General features: G+C 34.6%; 1 protein-coding gene across 6 annotated transcripts; it reads right to left on the minus strand.

The window, feature by feature from the left end:
• Positions 1 to 251: 251 nt before the first annotated feature.
• On the minus strand, positions 252 to 22,251 carry LOC117330409 (UBX domain-containing protein 7-like). 6 transcript variants are annotated; one of them, XM_033888677.1, is made up of 14 exons: positions 21,988 to 22,251; positions 19,928 to 20,123; positions 19,372 to 19,436; positions 17,536 to 17,577; positions 15,148 to 15,216; positions 13,311 to 13,426; positions 12,659 to 12,805; positions 12,152 to 12,242; positions 11,381 to 11,434; positions 10,423 to 10,499; positions 8,681 to 9,071; positions 7,656 to 7,735; positions 5,694 to 7,167; positions 252 to 4,687 (listed from the first exon to the last, which is right to left on the minus strand). In XM_033888677.1, exons 1-13 carry the CDS (start codon positions 22,052 to 22,054, stop codon positions 7,009 to 7,011), a joined length of 1,554 nt encoding a protein of 517 aa, XP_033744568.1. In that variant the 5' UTR covers positions 22,055 to 22,251; the 3' UTR covers positions 252 to 4,687; positions 5,694 to 7,008. The 6 variants fall into 6 exon arrangements, with proteins under 6 accessions (XP_033744568.1, XP_033744567.1, XP_033744566.1 ...); XM_033888676.1 differs by lacking the exon at positions 252 to 4,687 and adding an exon at positions 4,694 to 5,487; XM_033888675.1 differs by lacking the exon at positions 252 to 4,687 and adding an exon at positions 4,694 to 5,587.
• Positions 22,252 to 23,864: the final 1,613 nt, after the last annotated feature.

Genomic DNA, 23,864 nt, shown 5'->3' on the forward strand with positions numbered 1-23,864 from the left:
TTCCCTTCCTATCAGGATATCATCGAAGCCTGGTGATCTATCTAGCCGGTGAAAGGCGAGTATAATATCCATGCATCATGCCACCTGGCCAACCTGTGTTCAAGTGTTGGATAAAACATGATCTTGTTTTAGTTCATGTGTCAGATTTCTAAGCTACCACAAAATAACACTACCCGGGAGAATTAATGTTTTACAGAGTACGTTGACCTTCGGTGGAGTGGAAGTTTACAAACAAATAATAAACACATTAATCATAAAAATCTTGTTTGTATTCCAAAATGCAAGCTCGTGAGCAAACTTCACCTTCAGAATAACTTTACAAAATAAATATCCAATAGGATATAGCACTTATCATTAATCATATAAACACGTTTGTACATAGTGTATATATATACATTTGTGAAGGATCTGGGCAACATTAGATAGTTAGATCAATACTGATAGGGAGGTTATCTAAATAAATTCTGAGAGTCAAGACATTCATACTAACAATGAATCAATCGTCCACAAGATGAAACCTCTGTATTAAGAGGTACAAGTAGTCATAATTTGTAATCCATTTTCATTCCAAAATTACTAGTGGAAATAACTGTTAGGCAAGTTTATCACAAATCCAATACACAAAAAAAACAATGTAGTTCGATAATCCAATCAATACCAACGTCCTAATTTGTCACATAATTTGTGAGTTTTTTTTTTTTTAAAGTCATGATGTTTGAAATTAGATCTGAAACAAATTATTCAACCTCACAACAAACTTAAGAGCTGAAGCAGTTGTCTCCCCTAGCTATATGGTGTTACACTATTACCCAATTCGAGAGCAATACAAAAATACTATTCAAACAAAACAGAAACTAATGCCAACAGAACACCAACTTTAGTTATATATGAAGTTGGTAAGAAGAAACCTTATTAATAGGAAGAACCATGTAGGCAGTAAAACCACTAACACTGCAATCCGACTTTTTATTTCAAACCATGGGAACTTCTTGTAATACCTAATAAACGATAACATGGGATTGTTACTTCTATTTTCTGAGTGAGGATGAATTACCTCATCTGTATGATAAAACAGATCCTAGAATATTTAATGAATGAAAATACTATTCAAAGTCATCTATATACAATGAATTTTAGTGATCATGAAATAAACTTCCATTTACAGATATACAGAATCCTTTATTCCAGACTCATAAAAAATAAAGTGAAGGAGTTTTAGACTTAACTTGTAACCAAAATTTTGTATCGTTCTATCTTCAGGGTTGTTTTTTTTTCAAACACCTTCAGGACAATAAAGTTTATTATTATTATAAATTGTGTATAGAGTAGTATTCGTTTTATTTTGCTTTATTTGTAATTTGTATTTCCTACATATAATTCAAATAACTACACATTCTTATTCTGATTTCTATGTTGCACACAAACTTTTTAACATTTTCAGCCTAAGGCGGGAAACTAATATTTATATAAAAATCAGACGAGGTCTAATGTTACATTGTGAAGTAAACTTTAGTTATAAACTTTAGAAAGAATTGTGTACAGTATATTCTCTACAGAAACACACTACAATTGAAATTTGGCTTCATATGACTTGTCATGATTTTCGTATGTGTATGAAACATAAACAGTATGATATTTTGTTGATAATATAATGATTGTAAAAACTGAATTCATGCATAAAATACAACTTATAACAGCAGGAAGCCCCTGATTTCTGAATTGTCACATACAATCTTTCATGCCTTCAACACTTTTCGTACAAAGAAAAGATATTATTGACAATCTAAGAAATTATCAGAGAATTATTACAATCTATAACATAAGGTTTATTCCAGAAGTATCTGTGTGAAGGAGGTGGGAGACTTGTAAACTCTGATGGGTGGTCAGTGACACTATAGGGGATAAAACCCCATAATCCTCATACTAAATAGGTGGTGGGGTCTTAAAAAATCTCCTACCCTCTCCCTGGATAATGTTGGAACAGCCCTACGTAATTCCCTTTTTTCATCTTCCCTTTCTGTCATTTAAAAACAGAACAAACACGTAGCCATGTACAGTTATCACTGTAAACACCTGGCCCGATATGACATACACAGATTACATAAATGTGGAACCACCGTTTTATATAATTATGGTGACCTGATGACTGTTTTTATTACATTTCTGTATCAACACCAGAGCACAGAAAGGTATGGTTCCATGCCATTTAAACTGCATCATATGTCATAATATTCACCATGTTTAATGAAACATCGCATTGCACTCTCGCGCAACTCGACGGAATGTGTCTGACATACGGTATCTGATGGGCTGGGCTGAATTTACGCGACATAACAGAACACGAGATGCAATACAATGTTTTATCACTGTCACAAAATCCAATCTAATTCAATGCAACATGGAATAACATGTGATCGGATGTAAACCAATCAGTATGAAAATGTAATAATACAATTAGTTGAGGTATTGTAATTTTAAGACTTGATATGAATGCACTTTCTGGTTTTGTTCACATAAAACCAGAGTAGATGGTAAGGCACTCTGTGCATTTCTTTCCCCTATACAATGAAACCCGACATACTGTGGAACTGACCGACACATAGTGAGTCAGACAGACTCAGTGAGACTGACCGACACACAGTGAGACTGACCGACACATAGTGAGACTGACCGACACATAGTTAGACAGACACACGTTGGGACTGACTGACACACTGTGGAACTGACCGCAACACAGTGGGACTAACCGGCACACTGTCTGACTGACCGGCACACAGTGGGACGGACTGACACACTGTCTGACTGACCAACACACTGTGGGACTGACCAACACACTGGGAGTGACCAACACACTGTCTGACTGACCGACACACTGTCTGACTGACCGACACACAGTGGGACTGACAGACACACTGGGACTGACCAACACACTGTTTGACTGACCGACAGATGGTGGAACTGACCAACACACTGTCTGAATGACCGACAGATGGTGGAACTGACCGACACACTGTGGGACCGAGTCAATGAGTTGAATATGACAGCATGTAGATAAAGTCAGTATCAGCAATGATAGTGGAGCATGTTGTCATTCCGATGGATATGGTCAGATATTACAGGACACTGTTAAAGTCAGTGATCGGTAAAGGCAGGTTTTACTGTATATAGCTAACTGGCCAGGTAAGGCACTTCATTGATATAACCTGCCTGGCCACATTGGATCTTCAATAAATTGGTTCCGAATCAGAAAAATGGTGCTTATACTAGTCCTAATATGTTCTATGTCTGATCAATAGATATGATACCGATGTTTGATTTAAATACATCCCTGGATGTAATTGAGCAATGGACACACATTTATACACATTGCTGCACTTACCATCTTTACATAGTTACTACCTATTTATATTTGTCTATAGATATGATCTTAATCAACCAAACTACATTGTACTTTGGATAATACATCGGGTTCATGTAAAAATAAAACATCAAAATTCACTGAAACTAGACCACAAATTCAAATTAGAGAGTAGTAAGATGGCAAACAAGGCGGCATTTTATCATTATTTTACTGTATCCTGTTAAACTGGCATTTATCATTATTTTACTGTATCCTGTTAAACTGGCATTTTATCATTATTTTACTGTATCCTGTTAAACTGGCATTTTATCATTATTTTACTGTATCCTGTTAAAACTAATACTGGACACAAACATCGGCAGGATTAATACAGTTTTTAAAGTCCACGCCTTCATAACAACAAAATACATGTGGTATAGAAGCATCAACATATATAATATTATAAAAAAAAATTATGATGTGAATTAGGTATTTCACTGTTCAAGCAAAGACATAATCTTCCAAAATATTCCCCAATGTCATTTTAAAAGAAAACCTTGGTTATAAACAGTAAACAGCATTTTTATTTCACACACAGTCCTGATGGCTATGTTTAACATTCCAGTGGAGGATTTAAAGGAATATTCCGTACAACATATGCAGAATATCCCTTTATATACAGATGATCCTGCATAGTGCATACTGGGTCATAATGACATGTTTTACTAGTATGTTGTTGTTGTTTTTTTGTAGAACATCAAAATTTTTTTTCAGTATCCTCCAATTTCATCTCATCTATTTAATAATGTCTTGTACAACTAGCATTTTCCCTTCATAAGGTAGCTGGAGATTTATTTCTCACATCTGTGGTGCAACATAATGTACTTCACTTTCATATTAAGCAATTCAACTAGAAAAACCTTTTGTTGTAAATATTGTATTATTTATTTTCCACTATATAGAATACTCTAGCAATGTTAGAGCATTACACAGTGAGAAATTTATGACAGGAACCTTATAACCTCTAACTTCCAGGCACCTTATAACCTCTAACTTCCAGGCACCTTATAACCTCTAACTTCCAGGCACCTTATAACCTTTAACTTCCAGGCACCTTATAACCTCTAACTTACAGGCACATTATAACCTCTAACTTCCAGACACCTTATAACCTCTAACTTCCAGGCACCTTATAACCTCTAACTTCCAGGCACCTTATTACCTCTAACTTCCAGGCACCTTATAACCTCTAACTTCCAGGCACCCTATAACCTTTAACTTCCAGGCACCTTATAACCTCTAACTTCCAGGCACCTTATAACCTCTAACTTCCAGACACCTTATAACCTCTAACTTGCAGGCACCTTATAACCTCTAACTTGCAGGCACCTTATAACCTCTAACTTGCAGGCACCTTATAACCTTCAACTTGCAGGCACCTTATAACCTCTAACTTGCAGGCACCTTATAACCTCTAACTTGCAGGCACCTTATAACCTCTAACTTGCAGGCACCTTATAACCTCTAACTTGCAGGCACCTTATAACCTCTAACTTCCAGGCACCTTATAACCTCTAACTTCCAGGCACCTTATAACCTCTAACTTCCAGGCACCTTATAACCTCTAACTTCCAGGCACCTTATAACCTCTAACTTCCAGGCACCTTATAACCTCTAACTTCCAGGCACCTTATAACCTCTAACTTCCAGGCACCTTATAACCTCTAACTTCCAGGCACCTTATAACCTCTAACTTCCAGGCACCTTATAACCTCTAACTTACAGGCACCTTATAACCTCTAACTTCCAGGCACCTTATAACCTCTAACTTCCAGGCACCTTATAACCTCTAACTTCCAGGCACCTTATAACCTCTAACTTCCAGGCACCTTATAACCTCTAACTTCCAGGCACCTTATAACCTCTAACTTCCAGGCACCTTATAACCTCTAACTTCCAGGCACCTTATAACCTCTAACTTCCAGGCACCTTATAACCTCTAACTTCCAGGCACCTTATAACCTCTAACTTCCAGGCACCTTATAACCTCTAACTTCCAGGCACCTTATAACCTCTAACTTCCAGGCACCTTATAACCTCTAACTTCCAGGCACCTTATAACCTCTAACTTACAGACACCTTATAACCTCTAACTTCCAGGCACCTTATAACCTCTAACTTCCAGGCACCTTATAACCTCTAACTTGCAGGCACCTTATAACCTTCAACTTGCAGGCACCTTATAACCTCTAACTTCCAGGTACCTTATAACCTCTAACTTCCAGGCACCTTATAATCTCTAACTTCCGGGCACCTTATAACCTCTAACTTCCAGGCACCTTATATATATAACCTCTAACTTCCAGGCACCTTATAACCTCTAACTTCCAGGCACCTTATAACCTCTAACTTCCAGGCACCTTATAACCTCTAACTTCCAGGCACCTTATAACCTCTAACTTCCAGGCACCTTATAACCTCTAACTTCCAGGCACCTTATAACCTCTAACTTCCAGGCACCTTATAACCTCTAACTTCCTATGTCAGATTCACATGGCACAGACTGTTAAAAATGTCCAAAGTTTGGATTTTGATCATGTAAAACAGCTAAAATATATCTAGACGCTTGTCATGTTATTACCTCTTTTTCATGAATCCATCATTAAATCCACATAAATAACAATCAAAGACAGAAAATCATGATTATTTACATCTCCAGGATTAAATCCAGTATAAAATCAGATTGAAAATGGTGGTCTGCTAAATACAAAAATTGAATATGATGCAAAAACTAGCGGAATGCTTTTTTCTTCATACTTTATATTTGTTCCGCTTGGTACACACATTCAACATAACAACCAAGTCTGCCATATCTGAAGTAGGTCAATGAAGGGATGGAATGATGCAGAAAAGTGTTTTGTGGCAAATTGATTATCAGTTTGCTGTGAATTTGTGATTGAACTTTTAAATGGACTTTATAATACCAAAACTATAAGTACAAGCCACTGCCATTAAGTTCAGAGATATAGGTACTCTTATTACTGTATTTATCTTTCTGCCTTGAAATCCAGGAAGAACTTGTGCAATTGAGACCTTTAGCTAACATGGAAACATCACAATCTTACTATCATTGAGACAAAATAAAGGCTGGTATCATTGCCATTACTGTATTTCACATCAGTGTATCTATATCAAGGATTTTGTTTTTATGCAAATTTGACATACTCCTCGTTTCCGTTCTGTCCAATATGAAATATTTTTCCCGGAAAAGAAGAAGACTACCATATAGTGACAAACACCTCCAGTTGAACTCTTTCTCTGGCCAAAGCAGCTGAAATCATTTCTTTCTTTAACATGAGTGACTTCTGTCAATCCATTTCCGACAAATCCTGTCCTGATTCTGTCCTAATTCAGAAGTGTATTCATCTTGTCCTGGCTTGTTCTGGCCATATAACATAGCTTCATCCACGGACAACACCTACACTTACAGATTATGTCCCCAATGTATCAGAATGAGCTCATGTGGCCTGGCCTGGTCACAATAATATAGAAACAGACTGTATCAGTATGGTCTGATCCATCACATCATTTTACCTGGCCGGCTCACCTGAGTTATCAGAAGAGGCTGTGTCTATTTGTACAGGTAACTTGTGTGCCAACACACTGCATCACCTAGCTTGTACAAATATAGATTCCTGAGGATGCAAACCAGCGTCTTTCACTGTCATATCAAAATCCATGTATGATAATTTCCTTTTCGGAAAGTTTGTAACGAGTTCAAAACGTTCATTTGGATAACCTTGTGATCCAACATACAACACAAGTGCCTGAAAATAAGGGAGAATATACTTCAGCAAACAGTATTGAATAATTCAACATAAATAACTTAATATCTTATTATCGTTAAACAACTTTGTTGATAAAGATGTCAAATATCTTTTGCAAACATCGGTCAGTAAATTTTGTCTCATGTTTGAAATAATATTGTTGATTTCACTGTTATTCAGAAAACTGCCAAGTTAATATTACAAAGTGAAAGTTTCATTTGATATGGTAGTGTAAATATGAAGTGATATCAAATGTATATTGGATAGGCATTCCACTTTTCTCTACTTCGTCTTCTATATGATAGGTTTCGATTTATTATCACAGTAAGCCATATTGACATACAGTAACAGAAAACAGTTCCTGCTTTATAGCATAAAAGATATTAGAAAACCAGCCACAGAAACATTTTGTCATTTTTCATGATTATGTCTAATTAAGTCTGGAGAAGAATATTTTATTTCTACCATCTATAGAACATCAACTTTACCATGAGCTTGGAGTTACAGGATGTAAGCCATTGCTGTCGTTTGCCATCAGGATATCTGATCATCAAAGATGTCTGCGGATCTGAAAGATACAATAAATTTCAGTTATATTTTTGTGACAATTAAAAGCGAAACACTGTATTTATACTATAAAAAATTTAGTGGACTCTGAAATAAGACTAGGACTAAATTTTATAAAATGTTACACCCTCTGTTCAGTCAGGCAGAACAAAGACTAACACAAGTTTGTTATCTTTGTTTAAAGGTAAATAAAGCTGATATGACAGAAAATTGGTATTTTATAAAGTAACCCAACATCGATCATCATATGGTAACAGTGATTAGAAATCAACATGTGACACTATCTTACTATATGTAACTGAGAGTCTACCTAAGAGGTTAATACAACAATGGTAGTGGATCTTGATATTCATTTGAAGGTAGACAACATCAGTTAGAATTTGATACATAGAGGTTACACAACGAGTGGTTGTTGGATATAGAATTTATTTCACACGAGTAAATTATTTTTTAAAAGTTACAAAAGACACGAGCTTTAGCGAGTGTGTTTTGCAACTTTTAAAAAATAACTTACGAGTGTGAAATAAATTCCATATCCAATAATTTCGAGTCGTGTGACCTGTTTCTACCACAATAATATCGGCTTGAATCAAAGGGAAACGTGGCCAAGTATAATTTCGCGTATGCAAATAAAGTGTACCGGTGACGTCTGGGACCCGGTGATGTGACGTCATTAGATTATTGATGACGTCAATAACAATTGCAGCTTGGGTCAAAGTTCACCGTGTTAGCCAATCAAAATGCGTACAGAGTTTATACCACATGTGGTATAATCAGATTGTTAATCAACAGTTGTAATGATTAACTGATGGTCTGAGAGTTGAATAACACAGGGTATTGTGGTAGAAATTTCATTTAAATATACATCCAAGAACATAACCCAATCATTCATTGATTAAATGACTGTGAAATAGATTGTGCAAAATAAAGAGTAAGCTCTCCTTACCGTCATCCTTTCCTAAGAAGGACTTGTATCTCTCAGAGTTGATATCTATGTCAGCACTTTTGGGATTTTCCTTAACATTGTCACTATCTGAGGAGGCGTCATCAGACACATCTATAGACTTTCCCTCGTTTTTAGTTTCCTCTGAAGTATCAACACTGTTTGAGGATTTTTCAACATTGTCTTTTTTTTGTTTCGGTTCACATTTCATTGGCGAGTTTGTGGATGAAGCATCCTCCTCATCAGAGTCTGTGAATGTCTCGAGATCATTTTCACTGTCAATATCCGAGTCGGAGTCAATAACAACCGGGTTAGACGAGGTAGATTTGGTCAAGGAAGCCTTGATAGCTGCTTGTAATTGGGAGTCCTCACTAGCGTCTACAATACTGGATACCTGTCAAACATGAAGTCAAGTGTGCAGTATAAGTCATTTATATTTAGAATAGAAGCTCATCAAACCAGCCTTCTGTTACATGTATCAGTGGAAATGTTAAATTGCAAGAGCTGTATAATACAAGAACACAACTGTTTTTTCTTCCATTAAGCAGCTGTACATAATAATATTATTGTCCTCCTAAGACACCAGTGGTAGGAAAGAAAACGGCTGCATAAGTGCTTGCTGTTATAAGAATTATATGGAAGTGGATGTGCTGCATGTATTTCGTGCAGATAGTTTGGTGATTACAAGAGATATTGCACTGAAACAGATTTTCTATTTATAGAAACAGTAACCTTGACTTTTGGACCAGTAAAAATGCAGTATGAAAAATGTGTGTTCCAAGATATAAACAACATGACAAATGAACATGGAAGAAAACAACACCAAATTTCACCATTAAAAGTGAAAAAAGAATTACAAATGTGTTGCCTGTCCTGCTTTGTCAATATCATAAGCATTTTACATGGGTACTCAAGGATATTTATGAAGAGACATTTGAATTTGTTGAGTTAATTCAGAGTCCAGAAGTTTTTACCCAAAAATTATAAAAATCCTAGAAATGCTAGTAAAGAGTGTAATGCATTCAGCTATACATTCCACGATAAACCTATAACCCAAGTTTGGTTGCTCTAGCTTTTATAGTTTGTCATAAACAGTCTAATATGCAAGAGCTTCACACAAAATCTTAACATTGATTTTTTCCCAAAGTCCAGAAATTTCAGATTTTTACCCAAAAAATGCAGGAATCCATGAAACATTCTTTGTGCATTAGGCTGTAATGCCCATGCTATGTCTATGATTGAGGTTTTTTTTATTGGTCTTGCTTTGTCAGAAACAGAGCTAAATGCAAATCCTTAACATTGTTAATACCGCCGACGGTGAAAACCCGGATATTTACAGGCAAGCATTTTCTTGTTCAATCTGGACAGTTGATGCCCAATTAAGTCAGTGAAAGTAGAACTGGAAATCAGGGTCCAGTTGTTCAATAGGTGATTAGCTTAATCACTTGATTAGTGAAAAATTCATTTCTCATTTCTTGCAAAACCTGTGAGTATATTGTCTTGAAATTATGCCAGTTGGAAGAGAACTAAGAATTACACAATTTCATAAAGTTTTGTCAAGCAAGTTCTACCAGAAATTTTTATATCAGGATTTGAAAAATGTTATTAAAATGTGATTAGCCTAATCACCTTTTGAACAACTGGGCCCTGGAGGCAAGATCTATTCATGTATGAAATTTTATGTTTTTCCGATATTTTATCAAGTTGATGATGACCGCCTATAAAGGAAATGTTCATTTACATACCCTGGCCCTCTTGGCAGGAGATGGACTGGTTTCACTGTCACTACCACAAAAGGGGTTCTCTGTTAGAAATTCGCTAGCTGTGATGGATGAAAAAAAGAAAAGCAGATTGCATGTCACCAATTTAAAACCATAACTTAAAGCAAAGAATATTTCAAAAGTAGCAAATGTTAATATTCATACATTTTATCTCTGGTGGGTGGTAAATAAGTTTTGTTTTTTTTTGCTGGGTTTATCACTTCATGAACAGCCAGGGTCATTTTCAGGTAGGTCTCCTTGTAGTAGTTGGTGACTACCTCACTGAACATCAAACGGGAGGCACTTCGCATGCCATCCAGAGCAATTAGAGTAAAGTGTCTTGCCCATTTACACAACCATGACAGCACAGACTAACCAATTTCTCAGCTTCCAGAGAAACACAAACCAACAAGAGTTGGGAGCATTAAACCACGCAACTCGGATCTTCATCTCAGATTACGCAGCTGACACCCTAACTGACTGAGCTGTTGTAGAAATGGACTAATAAGTAAATATAAACGGGTATGACTTGGCCTATTCCAGAATTATCTGTTTGGGAGGGGTGGAAGACACTTGCATTAAAATTTGATGAGTGGTGGGCTAAAGCTACATTTTTCTTTACTAGTACATTGTATTCTTCAGATTGAATATGGTCTAATAATTAACAGGTGCTGGGTCTCTCAAACAATGACTCGCATCCCTCCCACACAGGTAAATAGAGAAGAGCCCTTTATTATTTAGGGGATTATCTACTTCAGTTTAAAGGATTCCTATACCATTGGAATGGATACAAAGTTTGGACTACAGATAGAATTGTCTGACAATGTTACTTGAAATACAATTTAACACAGCTTCCAATATCTTCACTGGATGTGAATACCTGCTTTATTTACAATATTTGAAAGTTTACAGCAGAATAATGGAAAGGTGTATCAACACTTACTCAGTTTACAAAATATAGTCGGATCCAACTTATCCCAGGTAACCATATTTTCACCTGACAAAAAATAAACAAGAAGAAAATGTCAACCTAAACTATTACAGGACATAAAGAGCCATTCTTTACTGAAATATCATATCAATGTTGTACAGTACTACCTTGAGTGTTAATGTTGCAATATAACAAAGCATGCATTACCTGAATTTATTAACATATTTTGAGAATACATAGTTATTCCTGAGTTTTTCTAACCCTCCTGAGTCCTGATAATTATATAACACATAAACACAAATATCTGGAGTTTGAGGAAGAAAATCAACCAAAGTCTTCAATACTATAACTCTGTTTATTGATATATTGTAGATTTTATGTTAGATTACAAATTCTTCCAGTTTTAATGTATTCACATAAATAAATTCACTTAAAGTTGAAAATAATAAATTCAATCTAACAATTAAATGAGCCATGCACTTCACTCCAATATTGAATCTGAAACTGAAATAAGTACAAGATGCAAATCTATCAGTATGTACTATAGATAGGAATAAATGTACATGTAGTTTACTTTAGGTACAAATCAAATTTTGGAACGCTTGCTACTGCTAAAGAAAATTTAAAAGTTATGAAGTCTGTAATTTTTGGAGTATATTATTCATCCACTTTTGAATTTGTTTATGGTTTTAATACAACAGGAGATTCTATCAACAGAGGTGTAAATAAATTGTCAAAATCAGCTTTACTAACTACAGTGATTGTGAGAAGTTTAGACTCTACCTGTTCGGGGGTCTATGATGGAGACATACGGCCAGTTATTCACTTTGTAGAACTGTGTGTATTTACCACCTTCTTCACTGTCGTGATACACCTGGGGAAGGAAAATTGTACAGACACATGTACAGCCTTAGTTTAAGATGAGAAGGGATCATATGATACAAAATTAATAGGGCTGGTCCCATTACATGTCCCAAATCCATGTTTCCAATTCAATTTGCAACTGCTGAGAAACACTGTCTTCTTCAGCGATGAAATCAAGTTAACCTTCTGTTCTCTGAACAGGCAAGCTAAAAAATGTTAACAACTAGATACATTCAAGTAAGGACTCTTAATTATAAACACTTCTTTTCATGAGAATGCACATAATATTGTTAGTTCTTTGATAAACAGGTCAGCAATGAGTCATCGAAGTTAAATTTTCACCAGGAGGAAGTTAGAAACTCCCAAAAAGTTTTATGAACTCTTTGCTAAACAGAACAGTGAATCATTTACCACAGAGGCTCTTACCTGCCAGAAAATAAATTTTGACTTGATGATGCTTTTCACACTTGGGTTGCTCCACACGTCACGGTTGAGAGCCTGACAGGCAAATTCCTGAACATTCTGTATATTTACCATCAGCCATTTCTGGGAGGTTTTACCATGCTCACGAGCCTGTAAGTTCAAGGTTATACAATATATGCCAAGTAATAGATTACACAGTTACATTAATAGCTGAGTGTTGGCTTGGGATACAGTGTACAAAGGACTGTACCTCTACGCAGACAAACTGGTTCATTTGTTTTTATTTGTAATTTTTCAGAGGTATATCTTCACTGACCTGCAAATGTTAATGTAGGCCTTTAAAGCCTTTTTGAAGGCTTGTCTAAAAACAACTTAAAATCACAAGGTTCGGACTTATTTAATAAATGAACCTCTCTGGTCCAACCGGTCTAATAGTTTGGACTGCAATAAAACAAAATAGCCTCAGTGTCCCCTTACAGTGTATCACAGTAGTCTGAACTGTGTGAATGACATACTGCTCATACTGTAATAGAGAGAACAAATACATTTTTCTCACCTTTAAGTTTTCAACAGAGTGAGCATTTACCATTTCATCATAGTTACAGTTTCTGATTTTTAAGATACTAAAATTACCTCCCTTTGCACTCTCACTCACATTAGCAAAGCTGCCTTTGAACATAACATCTATGGGTGGACGAAACAAGTCCTCCAGTGTCTGACGCTTGGTGTGGAAAGTTGATGCTCCAGCTGTCAGCATTTCCTCCTGCTGTCCTGTAACACATACACACAGGTAAGAAAGTTTATCTATCATTTACATATTATACCCAACACAGGTAAGAAAGTTTATCTATCATTTACAAATTATACCCAACACAGGTAAGAAAGTTTATCTATCATTTACAAATTATACCCAACACAGGTAAGAAAGTTTATCTATCATTTACATATTATACCCAACACAGGTAAGAAAGTTTATCTATCATTTACAATATTATAACCAACACAGGTAAGAAAGTTTATCTATCATTTACAAATTATACCCAACACAGGTAAGAAAGTTTATCTATCATTTACATATTATACCCAACACAGGTAAGAAAGTTTATCTATCATTTACAAATTATACCCAACACAGGTAAGAAAGTTTATCTATCATTTACAAATTATACCCAACACAGGTAAGAAAGTTTATCTATCATTTACAAATTATACCCAACACAGGTAAGAAAGTTTATCTATCATTTACATATTATACCCAACACAGGTAAGAAAGTTTATCTATCATTTACAAATTATACCCAACACAGGTAAGAAAGTTTATCTATCATTTACAAATTATACCCAACCTCTCTATTTTTCTGCTTGAGAGGTATTGTGCAGGTGTTGGTGATCTCAGACAGGGGCCCTTACTTCTGGTGTTAATTAGAGACACTAATGAATTGTCCAAGTGTCAAATACAGCCATTTACATGGGGCTACAACTTATAGAAATAATTCTGGACAGAAAAAAATATCAGAGTAACTGTGATTTAAATTGTACTCTTGTAAACCATCATTGCAGCCAAGGTAAATATAGAAAAAAACTGGATGATCTTAATACCAATTCAATCTAATTAAAATTAGACTTGTAATTTCCACTCCTCTACGATACTCTGTGATACACTGCAATACAAGATCTAATGATGCCCTGTAGGAGGCCATCTCAGCACGACCTTTGAGCTCAGCCAATCAACAACGCCGGCTATGAAATTGTCGGTGTGATTTCATTCTTCAGAAGTATAAATATTAACACAACGTTCCCGACCTATTCCGATGGTCGATAGCAATGGTAAACAACATGGCTTCGCCCACTCCGGCTCACCAAGAAACCTCAACAAATTTATAATTTAACAAACGTTTGCTGTGTTAGACAGTGAAGGCAACAGCGTCATGAAAAAAACTTGTTTGAAAGGGAATATACTGTAATAATAATGTGTTACGGTAACGATTTTTGAAATCCAGCTGGCAACACAATCCCTTCTGTCGACGAGATATTATTTAATCTTTTTCTGTTCTTCTTTCAATGTAACGTCCAGAGGATTAGCAATATTTTTATCACCGTGGCCATTAACATAATGCAGTTATGTTCGTGAAATTTTGTGTACATGTATTTCAAATCAAGCGTTGAATTGAGTCGTAAATACTAAGGAGACGCAACCGAAGGCTCGTATAAGACTCTTTGTCATTGGTTGATTAATGATGTGATTGACCAGTTTTCATTGGCTTATATTTGAAGCTTAAAGGTCATGCTGAGATGGCCTCTACAGGGCATCGTTAGACCTTGTATTGCAGTGTATCGTAGAGGAGTGGAAATTACAAGTTTAATTTTAATTAGATTGAGTACCAATGTAATCTACACACACCCTGTTACAACAGCAATTTTTACCTTTAACATGAAACACTATATTTAGAATAAATCATGCCCATAAAATAGGGATATTTTAAATTACTCACTTGCTTCAGCTTGGAAATCTCGAAATCCATCAAATACAGATCTAGCTTTTCTTCTTCTTCCATGGAATCCTAAAGTGAGAGGTTAAATTAATTATTTTCGTTGAAACCTCATGACCTATTTTTCTTATAGAAATGTAGAACTGAATATAATCTTATAATATTTATAAAGAAATTTATAAAATAAAGATATTAAAAAATAGCAGTTGAGTTCATATAATCTCTCCTGGAAAGTCTACAGAAATGAAACATTTGGTTAAATTTTTGTAAACCTTCTGATTATATACAAAAACAAGACACCCTGAATGAGAGATTTCAAATCTGGTTCAGTTGTACGAAACAAAATTGAGTATTTACCAATGATGATTTAACATATTCAAGAACTGTACAATGTAGCCCTACTTCATTTAGACTTTGAAGTAAAACATTACTAAAGGGACATAACTCAATACAGTGGAGCAGGTATTCTACATTGAAGGTAGTCTGTAGAATTAAAACTACTCTCCTCATACAAAATCTAATTCAAGTGAAAGAAAATGAGGGCCAGATGGACTGAGTTACAAATGAAAATTAGAGTTATACATAAATATATAGTCCTCTTACAATTAGCATTAGTGATCAATGATACTGTAGTGTACTCGCTAACTTCTTGAAATTTCCATATCAAAGGGAAATAGTGCTCAGGAGTTTAAAATTTCAAAACTTCATTCCTTTGACAAGCTAATACTTTAAACCTATGTATTTTATTGTTCTGTTGGACTAATTTGATTTTTAGACCTATAAACAATACAAACAATAATACTAACTATGTATGTTTAATTTTGTATCCAGACAATTTAACAAAACAGTACAGTCACATTTCAAAAATTCTGCAATATATCCTGAAATTGGCTAAGACTTTGTAACTAAATATGTTGTAAGGAAAAAACTAAAATAAACTAAAAATTCTGTATCTGTACTAAGTATAAAGTAGCAGCTTGAATGCTTTCTCCTTAGATTGGTTTGGTTCAGTATTGTCTAACATCCTATCAAATACAACAGCTAAGGTCATTTAAGGATGGTTCTCCCCCATGGGGACTTTAGCACAAACGTCTGAAACTATTGTTTATTTTTGTATAAATACTTTGTAAATATTCAATACAGACATTAATGTAAAAACTCCTTTTTTATCATTTTTTAGCAATAATACGTACTAAGAATTCATTACGTAACATGTACAGGAAACACCAATTACAATGATTGCATGCAAATAATACTTTCAAAGCAGTATATACAAATCTACAATGGATTGTCATGATCAGCTCATGCTATGCCACTGTAAAAATATCTACCAGGTATGCAGATAAAGACAGTCAGGTTCTGTATATATTGTAAGCATACCAAGCTCCAAACTACAAGATGTTGACTTCATCTGGGAGAAGGTGACAAGTGAAAGCAAGTTTCTACAGCAGATGTTGTGAGCAAATCTATATAAATATGTACACCATATACGATTCTGCCTATTATTTCATGAACACTTCATTTTAATTGTGAAAAAAATATCAGACATGATTAATCAAGGTAATAAGCCAAATAATTAAAAAATAACTTTTAATATTAAAACAAGTCTGAGTTTTGCAAGTTATCGATATGGTCTGAACATCAGAGAGTCAATCATTGGTACTATAAACACACACAAAGGGATATAACTCTGTGGTGGAACACATGATCAAGATTTCAAACTCAAACAATAATGACAAGGTGCCATAGTACTACTACTGTACAGAGGTGATCATGGGTCAAGGCAGGAATAAGGGGAATATACCCTTTTTAATACCTTAGGAAAAAAGGCTAGGTTCCGAGGACCATATAGAACATTCAGTGATTCGGTACCGGTATTTATTTACTCTCACTGGTGAATGAAAATTATGAAGTTTGTATCCCTAATCATTGAAGATTGAATGCTCTTGTGGGGGGAAATAAACCAGTCATTTGTGGAATTTTTAAGGCCTGAGGATAATCAATTCTGATGGGGAAATTTACCCATAAACAAAAGAGATGGGGCCAGACTGACCCCTAGTGATGTCCCAGGTACAGTGAACAAAGGAGCATATAATTCTGATTGAGTCCGAAAGCGTATTTTAGTAGTACATAATAATTAATACTAACTTACATGCAAAACTTGACAGTTGTAGGTCAAAATTTACATGAGACATACAATGAACAATGAGATGTACTATTGTATGGGAGAAAACGTCTGAGCCAAGCTCTGTGTTGGCAAACACTGAAGCTGTGAGTATAAAATGCAGTATCTAAAAGGAAATCCTCACTAGGGCGAGCTGTTTATAAACATAAATAGAAACACAAAATGCCCAACAGTACAGAGAAGCAAATGATGGAGGACAAACCAACCTAAGTCGTCGTCCGACATCTGGCCACTGTAGTGAGCCAGTCCTGTAATGTACAGATTACACTTCACTGATGGCTACCACAGATACTATATATATCACAAGGCCCACATTTCTATTAAAATGTACAAATTACACTTCACTGATGGCTACCACAGATACTATATATATCACAAGGCCCACATTTCTATAACATATTACATTTTCCTTTCTTTGGAAATAACACACAAAACATTTTCTTCTCAAATATGGGGATTATAATTATAAGTAACCACAAATGGAGAGGAAAGCCAGCGATATTTGATAGCAATGCCCTGTAAATAGAACCACATATTCAATTCAATGGCCATTCAGGGATCAAATGTTGATGTGTCTGGGTAATACAAAGATAGATTCTGTATTCATTTCTGTGAATATTGATTCATTGAATTCTACAAAGAGGAAGGGGGGTATTATCATTACTTTTTACATTCTAAATGAGTAGAGGTGTAACGATTCACCAATGCAGAGATGAATTGTTTCATACAAGGAATTATCTAACCTAGTAATGTATCTAACCTAGTAATGATTACCTTCCCTATACCCCAGCAAATAATCTACACGACCAACTGCAGGCACACATGTGACATATGGTGTGCCAAATACGAAGCTGGCTGGTACAAAATATGATTACAAAGACACATACAGCATTTGCCCTTTGCATTGAACAAGCTTTCTTCTTATTTATGTGCCAAACATACGGAGGCTAGAATTGGTAGACTACTTCATGAGATCAAAATTCAGTGATAATGTTTTGTCTTGTTACAGGTATAATATTCTTGACCAGTTCTTTTCCACATTCTATACATACCTGGCTATTAATTAATCTAGCATCATATTTTATTTATTTATATAACTTAATGTAATGACATGATACTGGAACAGTGATGGACTTTCCATTGGTACATGTGCACTTGTGGTTAGCCATTTTTTCTTTAGCCTATAAATCAAGAGTTGAGAAAGTTATGAAATTTCATTCTGATCACAGTTTGGTTTTATTTCAAAACTTTAAAAGGATACATTGCAGTAAATATAAAATCTTAATTTTAGATTTTATGAAATGAGTATTATAAGTTTTTACATTACAGTAAATGTAGGATCTTAATTAAATGAGATTTTATGAAATGAGTATTATAAGTTTTGAACTGTTGCAAGCCTTGGCGAGCAATAATTAAAAGCTTCAAAAAGAGTTTTATAACATAGTAAATGAAAACAAATTTAAGGTTCTTTTTATCACATTATTCAGGAAACTTAGATTTTGACAGATTTCAGGTCAAAATATGGAAGAGAAAAACAAGCAGAGACAGATATTATGCTGTGGCATATTCAATTCATGATGTAATGTCATCGTCCACAGTATGACATCACAAACACTTTCTTACTGGTGCAGCCAATGGAAAACATTCCCAGGTATATTGCACTATTGACATAAATAGTATGGTACAAGGGCAGATTCACTGGATAACAGGTGGATTATGGGTTAAATACTTAAAATCAACTACTGCGACCCTTGTATTGTTACATACACTACCATGCGATATACACCGCTTTAAAAGAAGTTAATAATTGAAGATGAAATTAAATAAGAGCTAGCCATCTTTAAAACAATACAAGGTAATCGTACAACTAAGAAAATGCTGCAGTATTCTGCCCAGGTCTTTGCAGTACCATTAAGCAGAAATTCTGTCATTTTTTTGAGTGTTTCTGGTTATATTTCAATACAAGAAAGGAAGTAATCTCTTAAGTAGGATAGTATAATTCATAAAGTGTATTGATAAATAAATATAAGAAACAAATTTACCAAAACCAGCTGGTGTTTCTTCCACTAGTGTTTCATTTCTCTGAGGAATTGGAGCTCTCACATCTCTGTTTTTCAAAAACAAATTATATTTAATTATTTATATTTCATTAATACAGAAAATATCTGTCCTTGAAATATTCTTTAAAATGATTGTATTATATCATAGTACGAAAATACCACTTTTAAAAAGTACATATTTTCTTAGTGTACAGAATTTTTTTAAATTGTCATATCACTGTTTCAGGCAATTTACTAAAACAATACAATGAACATAGGCAGTATGTCAAAACCGGATCAGAATATACAATTTCTAGTAATCAAAATTTATGAGTCTGTTCTGTGAATTGGGATATCTCAAACCTTGTGTAAGATTTTGGCTGGACGGCAAGTCAGCAAGCCTTGTGCTGACCAGCCAAATTCTTATACTTGTGCAGAGATAACTTTGTCAATGTGGATCAGACTTATGTAGGTTTCTATTACGTAATAAAATTTCTTATTTCCACTTCTTAACATTAACTCTTTTTGAAAACTTCAGATTTGTGGTTGTAATACTTACTCCTCCTCTACCATCGGGTCTGGAACAGCCTGTGAAGATGAGCCTCTAGCTCCTCCAACTGAGGCTCCAGACGAGGATCCAGATGGCTGAGGTCCACCGTGACACATCTCTCCACCATCCATGTGCATCTCAATGGCAAGCTGAATGTTTCCATTGCAGGCCTCCAACATTCGCTCTGCCACATTCTCATCGGCACCTTTACCAAACAAAAGGATAACATATTGTAAATAAATAATACAGAATTTACAGCATTATTTGTTTAATAAGGGACTTTCTGATGAGCTGTTTCTTAATTTATTTGGTATGTTTACATGAAGAATATCAAAAAAATTTCTCCTTTTTTTCAATTAAATAGAAACAAATAGCAAATTACAGATTTATGCAAATCCTTAAATTTTTCCTCTCAAATCATAACGTATAATATGAAATGTTTGAGTGTTCTTTCTTTTCAATTTGTGGTTTAAATTTGGGGCTTTCAAATAATTTTGTCAATACAAAATGTTGTGGTTAGCCCATCGATACCATACACCACGAGTATAATAATGCATACCATGATATTCATATTTGTTATATTTACATTTGTGGTTCCACAAAAATGAGAGTGTATACACAATGAATGTTTCATGTTTTATAGTAAAACTACAATGTAATTATATAATCATAATCAATGAGATCCGGCCCTGATGTATATTGCAACATGGTGTAGTAGCTAGGTGCAAATTTAAGCAGTTTAACTACAATTTTCTAGTATGAAGTATGGACAAAAGCCTCTACATCCATCTATTAACTTTACAATGATTATTTACTTCAACTCCTGATGAGAATTGTTTGGGTATGTATACTGTATTACTAAATGAATATTCCATCATTCATTAAATCATTATTTGAAATATTTTAGTTCCAAATAATTGTCAAACAATATTTTAATTGATTTCATGAGGACATCGATGCATCAGCAAATGTCTTATTTGCTGAAGCTTGAACTTAAGTCATGTATACAGTCTTGATATGGGCTTAAAACATGTTTGCGAGTGACCTCTTGTCCTTTAGAATATCAATAGTGCATCCTTAGATATATAGTGTTTTGTATGAATTCATAGAAATTTTTTTTTCCTTTTCACTCCTCTCTGGCACTTTTCCTTCAAATTGTTGAAGTTGACCCGGCACCCGGCATGCAATACCATATAGACATAGACAATTTATTATAGTATGCATGTATAATGTGTATTTATATTAAGTATATCATGAGAATGCCAGGTCACAAAAAAAAACCCATTTCAAATAAGCTCTCTGAACTATTTAGTTTTACATTACGCACAAAAGGGGTGTGTAAGTTATATCAATACATAGGTATTAAGCGTGTGGCTAATTATATAACCCATGTAGACTTATTCCAAGTGTGTCTTAATTACTGGTTACCTGTGTGTTGCTATTCAGACAAAATGTTCGTCGGCTAATCAACTTTTCTCAGATTTCCAAACAAAAGTTTTTTGCCAATTACTGATAAACACCAGTCATTTATTGATATCGATTAGTTTGCATAAATATAATAATTAATACTTTTTGATGATTCCATCATCATACTTGATGACATTGACTAAGCTGGTGTAATATGGGGAGAACAAGTGTCATGATCCACATTAAAATAGTAATATTGACAAATGTAATGCACATGGATACTCAATGTTGATTTGAGCACTGGGATTGATAATAAAAACACATTAAAATAAGAGGTTTTATTATAATTTACTCATAGAACGTCAGATTCTATGATTCATTCACTAATCTTGCTAAATACACAATAAAATGTTCGATAACTACCACTCACAAGATGTACGTTTTCAAACAAAGATTGAGGGTAATACAAAAATCTGTAGGCAATATCAAACGAAATAGTTCGGTGGTCAGTACTCGGGTACTAGGCCTAGTGTCGTCTTTTAGCTTCCGTTTATTTCACTTTCATCTAAAGAGTAAACATAAAATGTAGGGAGCTCGTGGTCTATAAGTTAGTAGGATCGTATTGTTGACATGAAAGATAATATTCAGATTTGAATTTAGACCTGTGATTGAGCAGAACTGCTCAACTTCTGCCGCTGTCCACTTCGACGCGGCCTTCTTGGAAGCCATTCTTCCTTCGCGCTGATTCCGAGTTTCTTACCTCCAATAACAAAGAGCTGAACAGCCTAACGTAAACGATATACGATGCATTAAACACAAATACCACAAGTGGTTTACGCCTCTTCGTACGTCATCATTTTTTGGCGGGTTCAGCTCACCGACTCTTCGGTGATTTTCTAAAACTACGCATAATATTATCAGAGACCTATATATAGTATATAGGTCTCTGATATTATAAAATAGTTTTGATTATTGTACCAAAAAAAAAAAAAATCTTTAGGGCCTAAAACAATTAAAGAATTCTGTATCTCTTTAACATCTGTTCGACAACCGGTTTGTAGATGCATATAAAATAATAATAATAAATCCGACTAGTAAACAGCTAGGCATTTCATGTTCTCATTGGAGGAAGTTTTTCATAGAACTGTAAATGTAACCAAAACCTAAATCATTTTTTTCTAATGCTAAAGTCATACTACAAAGGATAGATCATCGTGTGCTGATGATTGTCAAATAATCAAAAGGGGTTAAAAATTAATACTGCTAGCTTGATCCAGAGTCTCTGCTTGATCGAATCATTTAAATGTCCTACTATGTTAATAACATATCTATTGTAATATAGAATTATAACAAATTGTATTAATTTATGTTTATGTAATGATTATAATTTGATACTCTGTTTTTATAATCTTCAATTTTGGAGGAAATAAGGAGTACATGTATATATAATACGTGTATATAAAAGAACACGAAGGATTAAAATTTATTAAGTTTAATTTAAACAAGATTTTTCATTAACATTCAAGTACACACATGAATAAATGCTTTTATTATAGATCTATCAAAACGTTTTCTTTGATTCTCAGGTATAAATCAATTATAAAGTAAACATGCAAATCCACTGGACTGGAAGTTATGACCCTGGTTCTTGCGAGGACATCAAAATTAAAACAAAACTGGATCATGTCAGTTTATCCAGAGACCAAGTATATAGGTCTCTGGTTTATCCAATTCTAAGTACTTCAGTCTAAACTTCACTCCCGAGTTTACTGATCTTCCGCCTAGTAATGGGAATATATACGATACGTGATATTATAATAACCCAAACAGATGTAAAGGATGTACTTTGTACTATTGTCCTTGGACACTACAAAAGCTTAAGTGCCTGACCTTGTCAGTCATGTTGTGCTTAGGAGGTAGCATCCTATCTACAGGACAATAGATCCTAGTCTGTGGGGGAGATGCCATTGTAACACCAGTTCATAAAAACAGTCGTAACGGTGTAAAAATACTATCGCCCTATATCTCTTTTAAGTATAAATGGAAGAGTGTTTGAACGGTGTGTCTATAAATAAACAATTTTCATCTCGACAACCAAATAATATCGAAATGCCAATCGGGCTTTACTTCGGATGATTATACTATTAATCAGTTAATTAGCATATCGAATGATTTTTGAAAAGCAAGGCTTCTGATAGGCATTCAGGATTAGTTCATGAATTGTCCGAAATTGGTATATCAGGATCTCTTTATAAATGGTTTGAAAAATATTTGTATAACTGGAAACCGAGAGTCGTAATTAAAAACGTAAATTCTGATTGGGTTTATATAAGGCTGTCCCAGAGTTCATCAGGGTTATATCCTTGACCCTCTGTTGTTTCTGATTTATATTAATGATATAGTGATAGACATATAATCTTATATTTAAGTATTTGCTGATGATAAAACATTTGATAGTATAGTCGATTTCCCAAATAGTGCAGTTATAGGATTATGACCTAGTGCCTTATAAAAATAGCAAACTGGTGGAATCAGTGGT

This window comes from Pecten maximus, chromosome 7 (assembly GCF_902652985.1).
Source record: "Pecten maximus chromosome 7, xPecMax1.1, whole genome shotgun sequence".
NCBI classification, from domain to species: domain Eukaryota; kingdom Metazoa; phylum Mollusca; class Bivalvia; order Pectinida; family Pectinidae; genus Pecten; species Pecten maximus.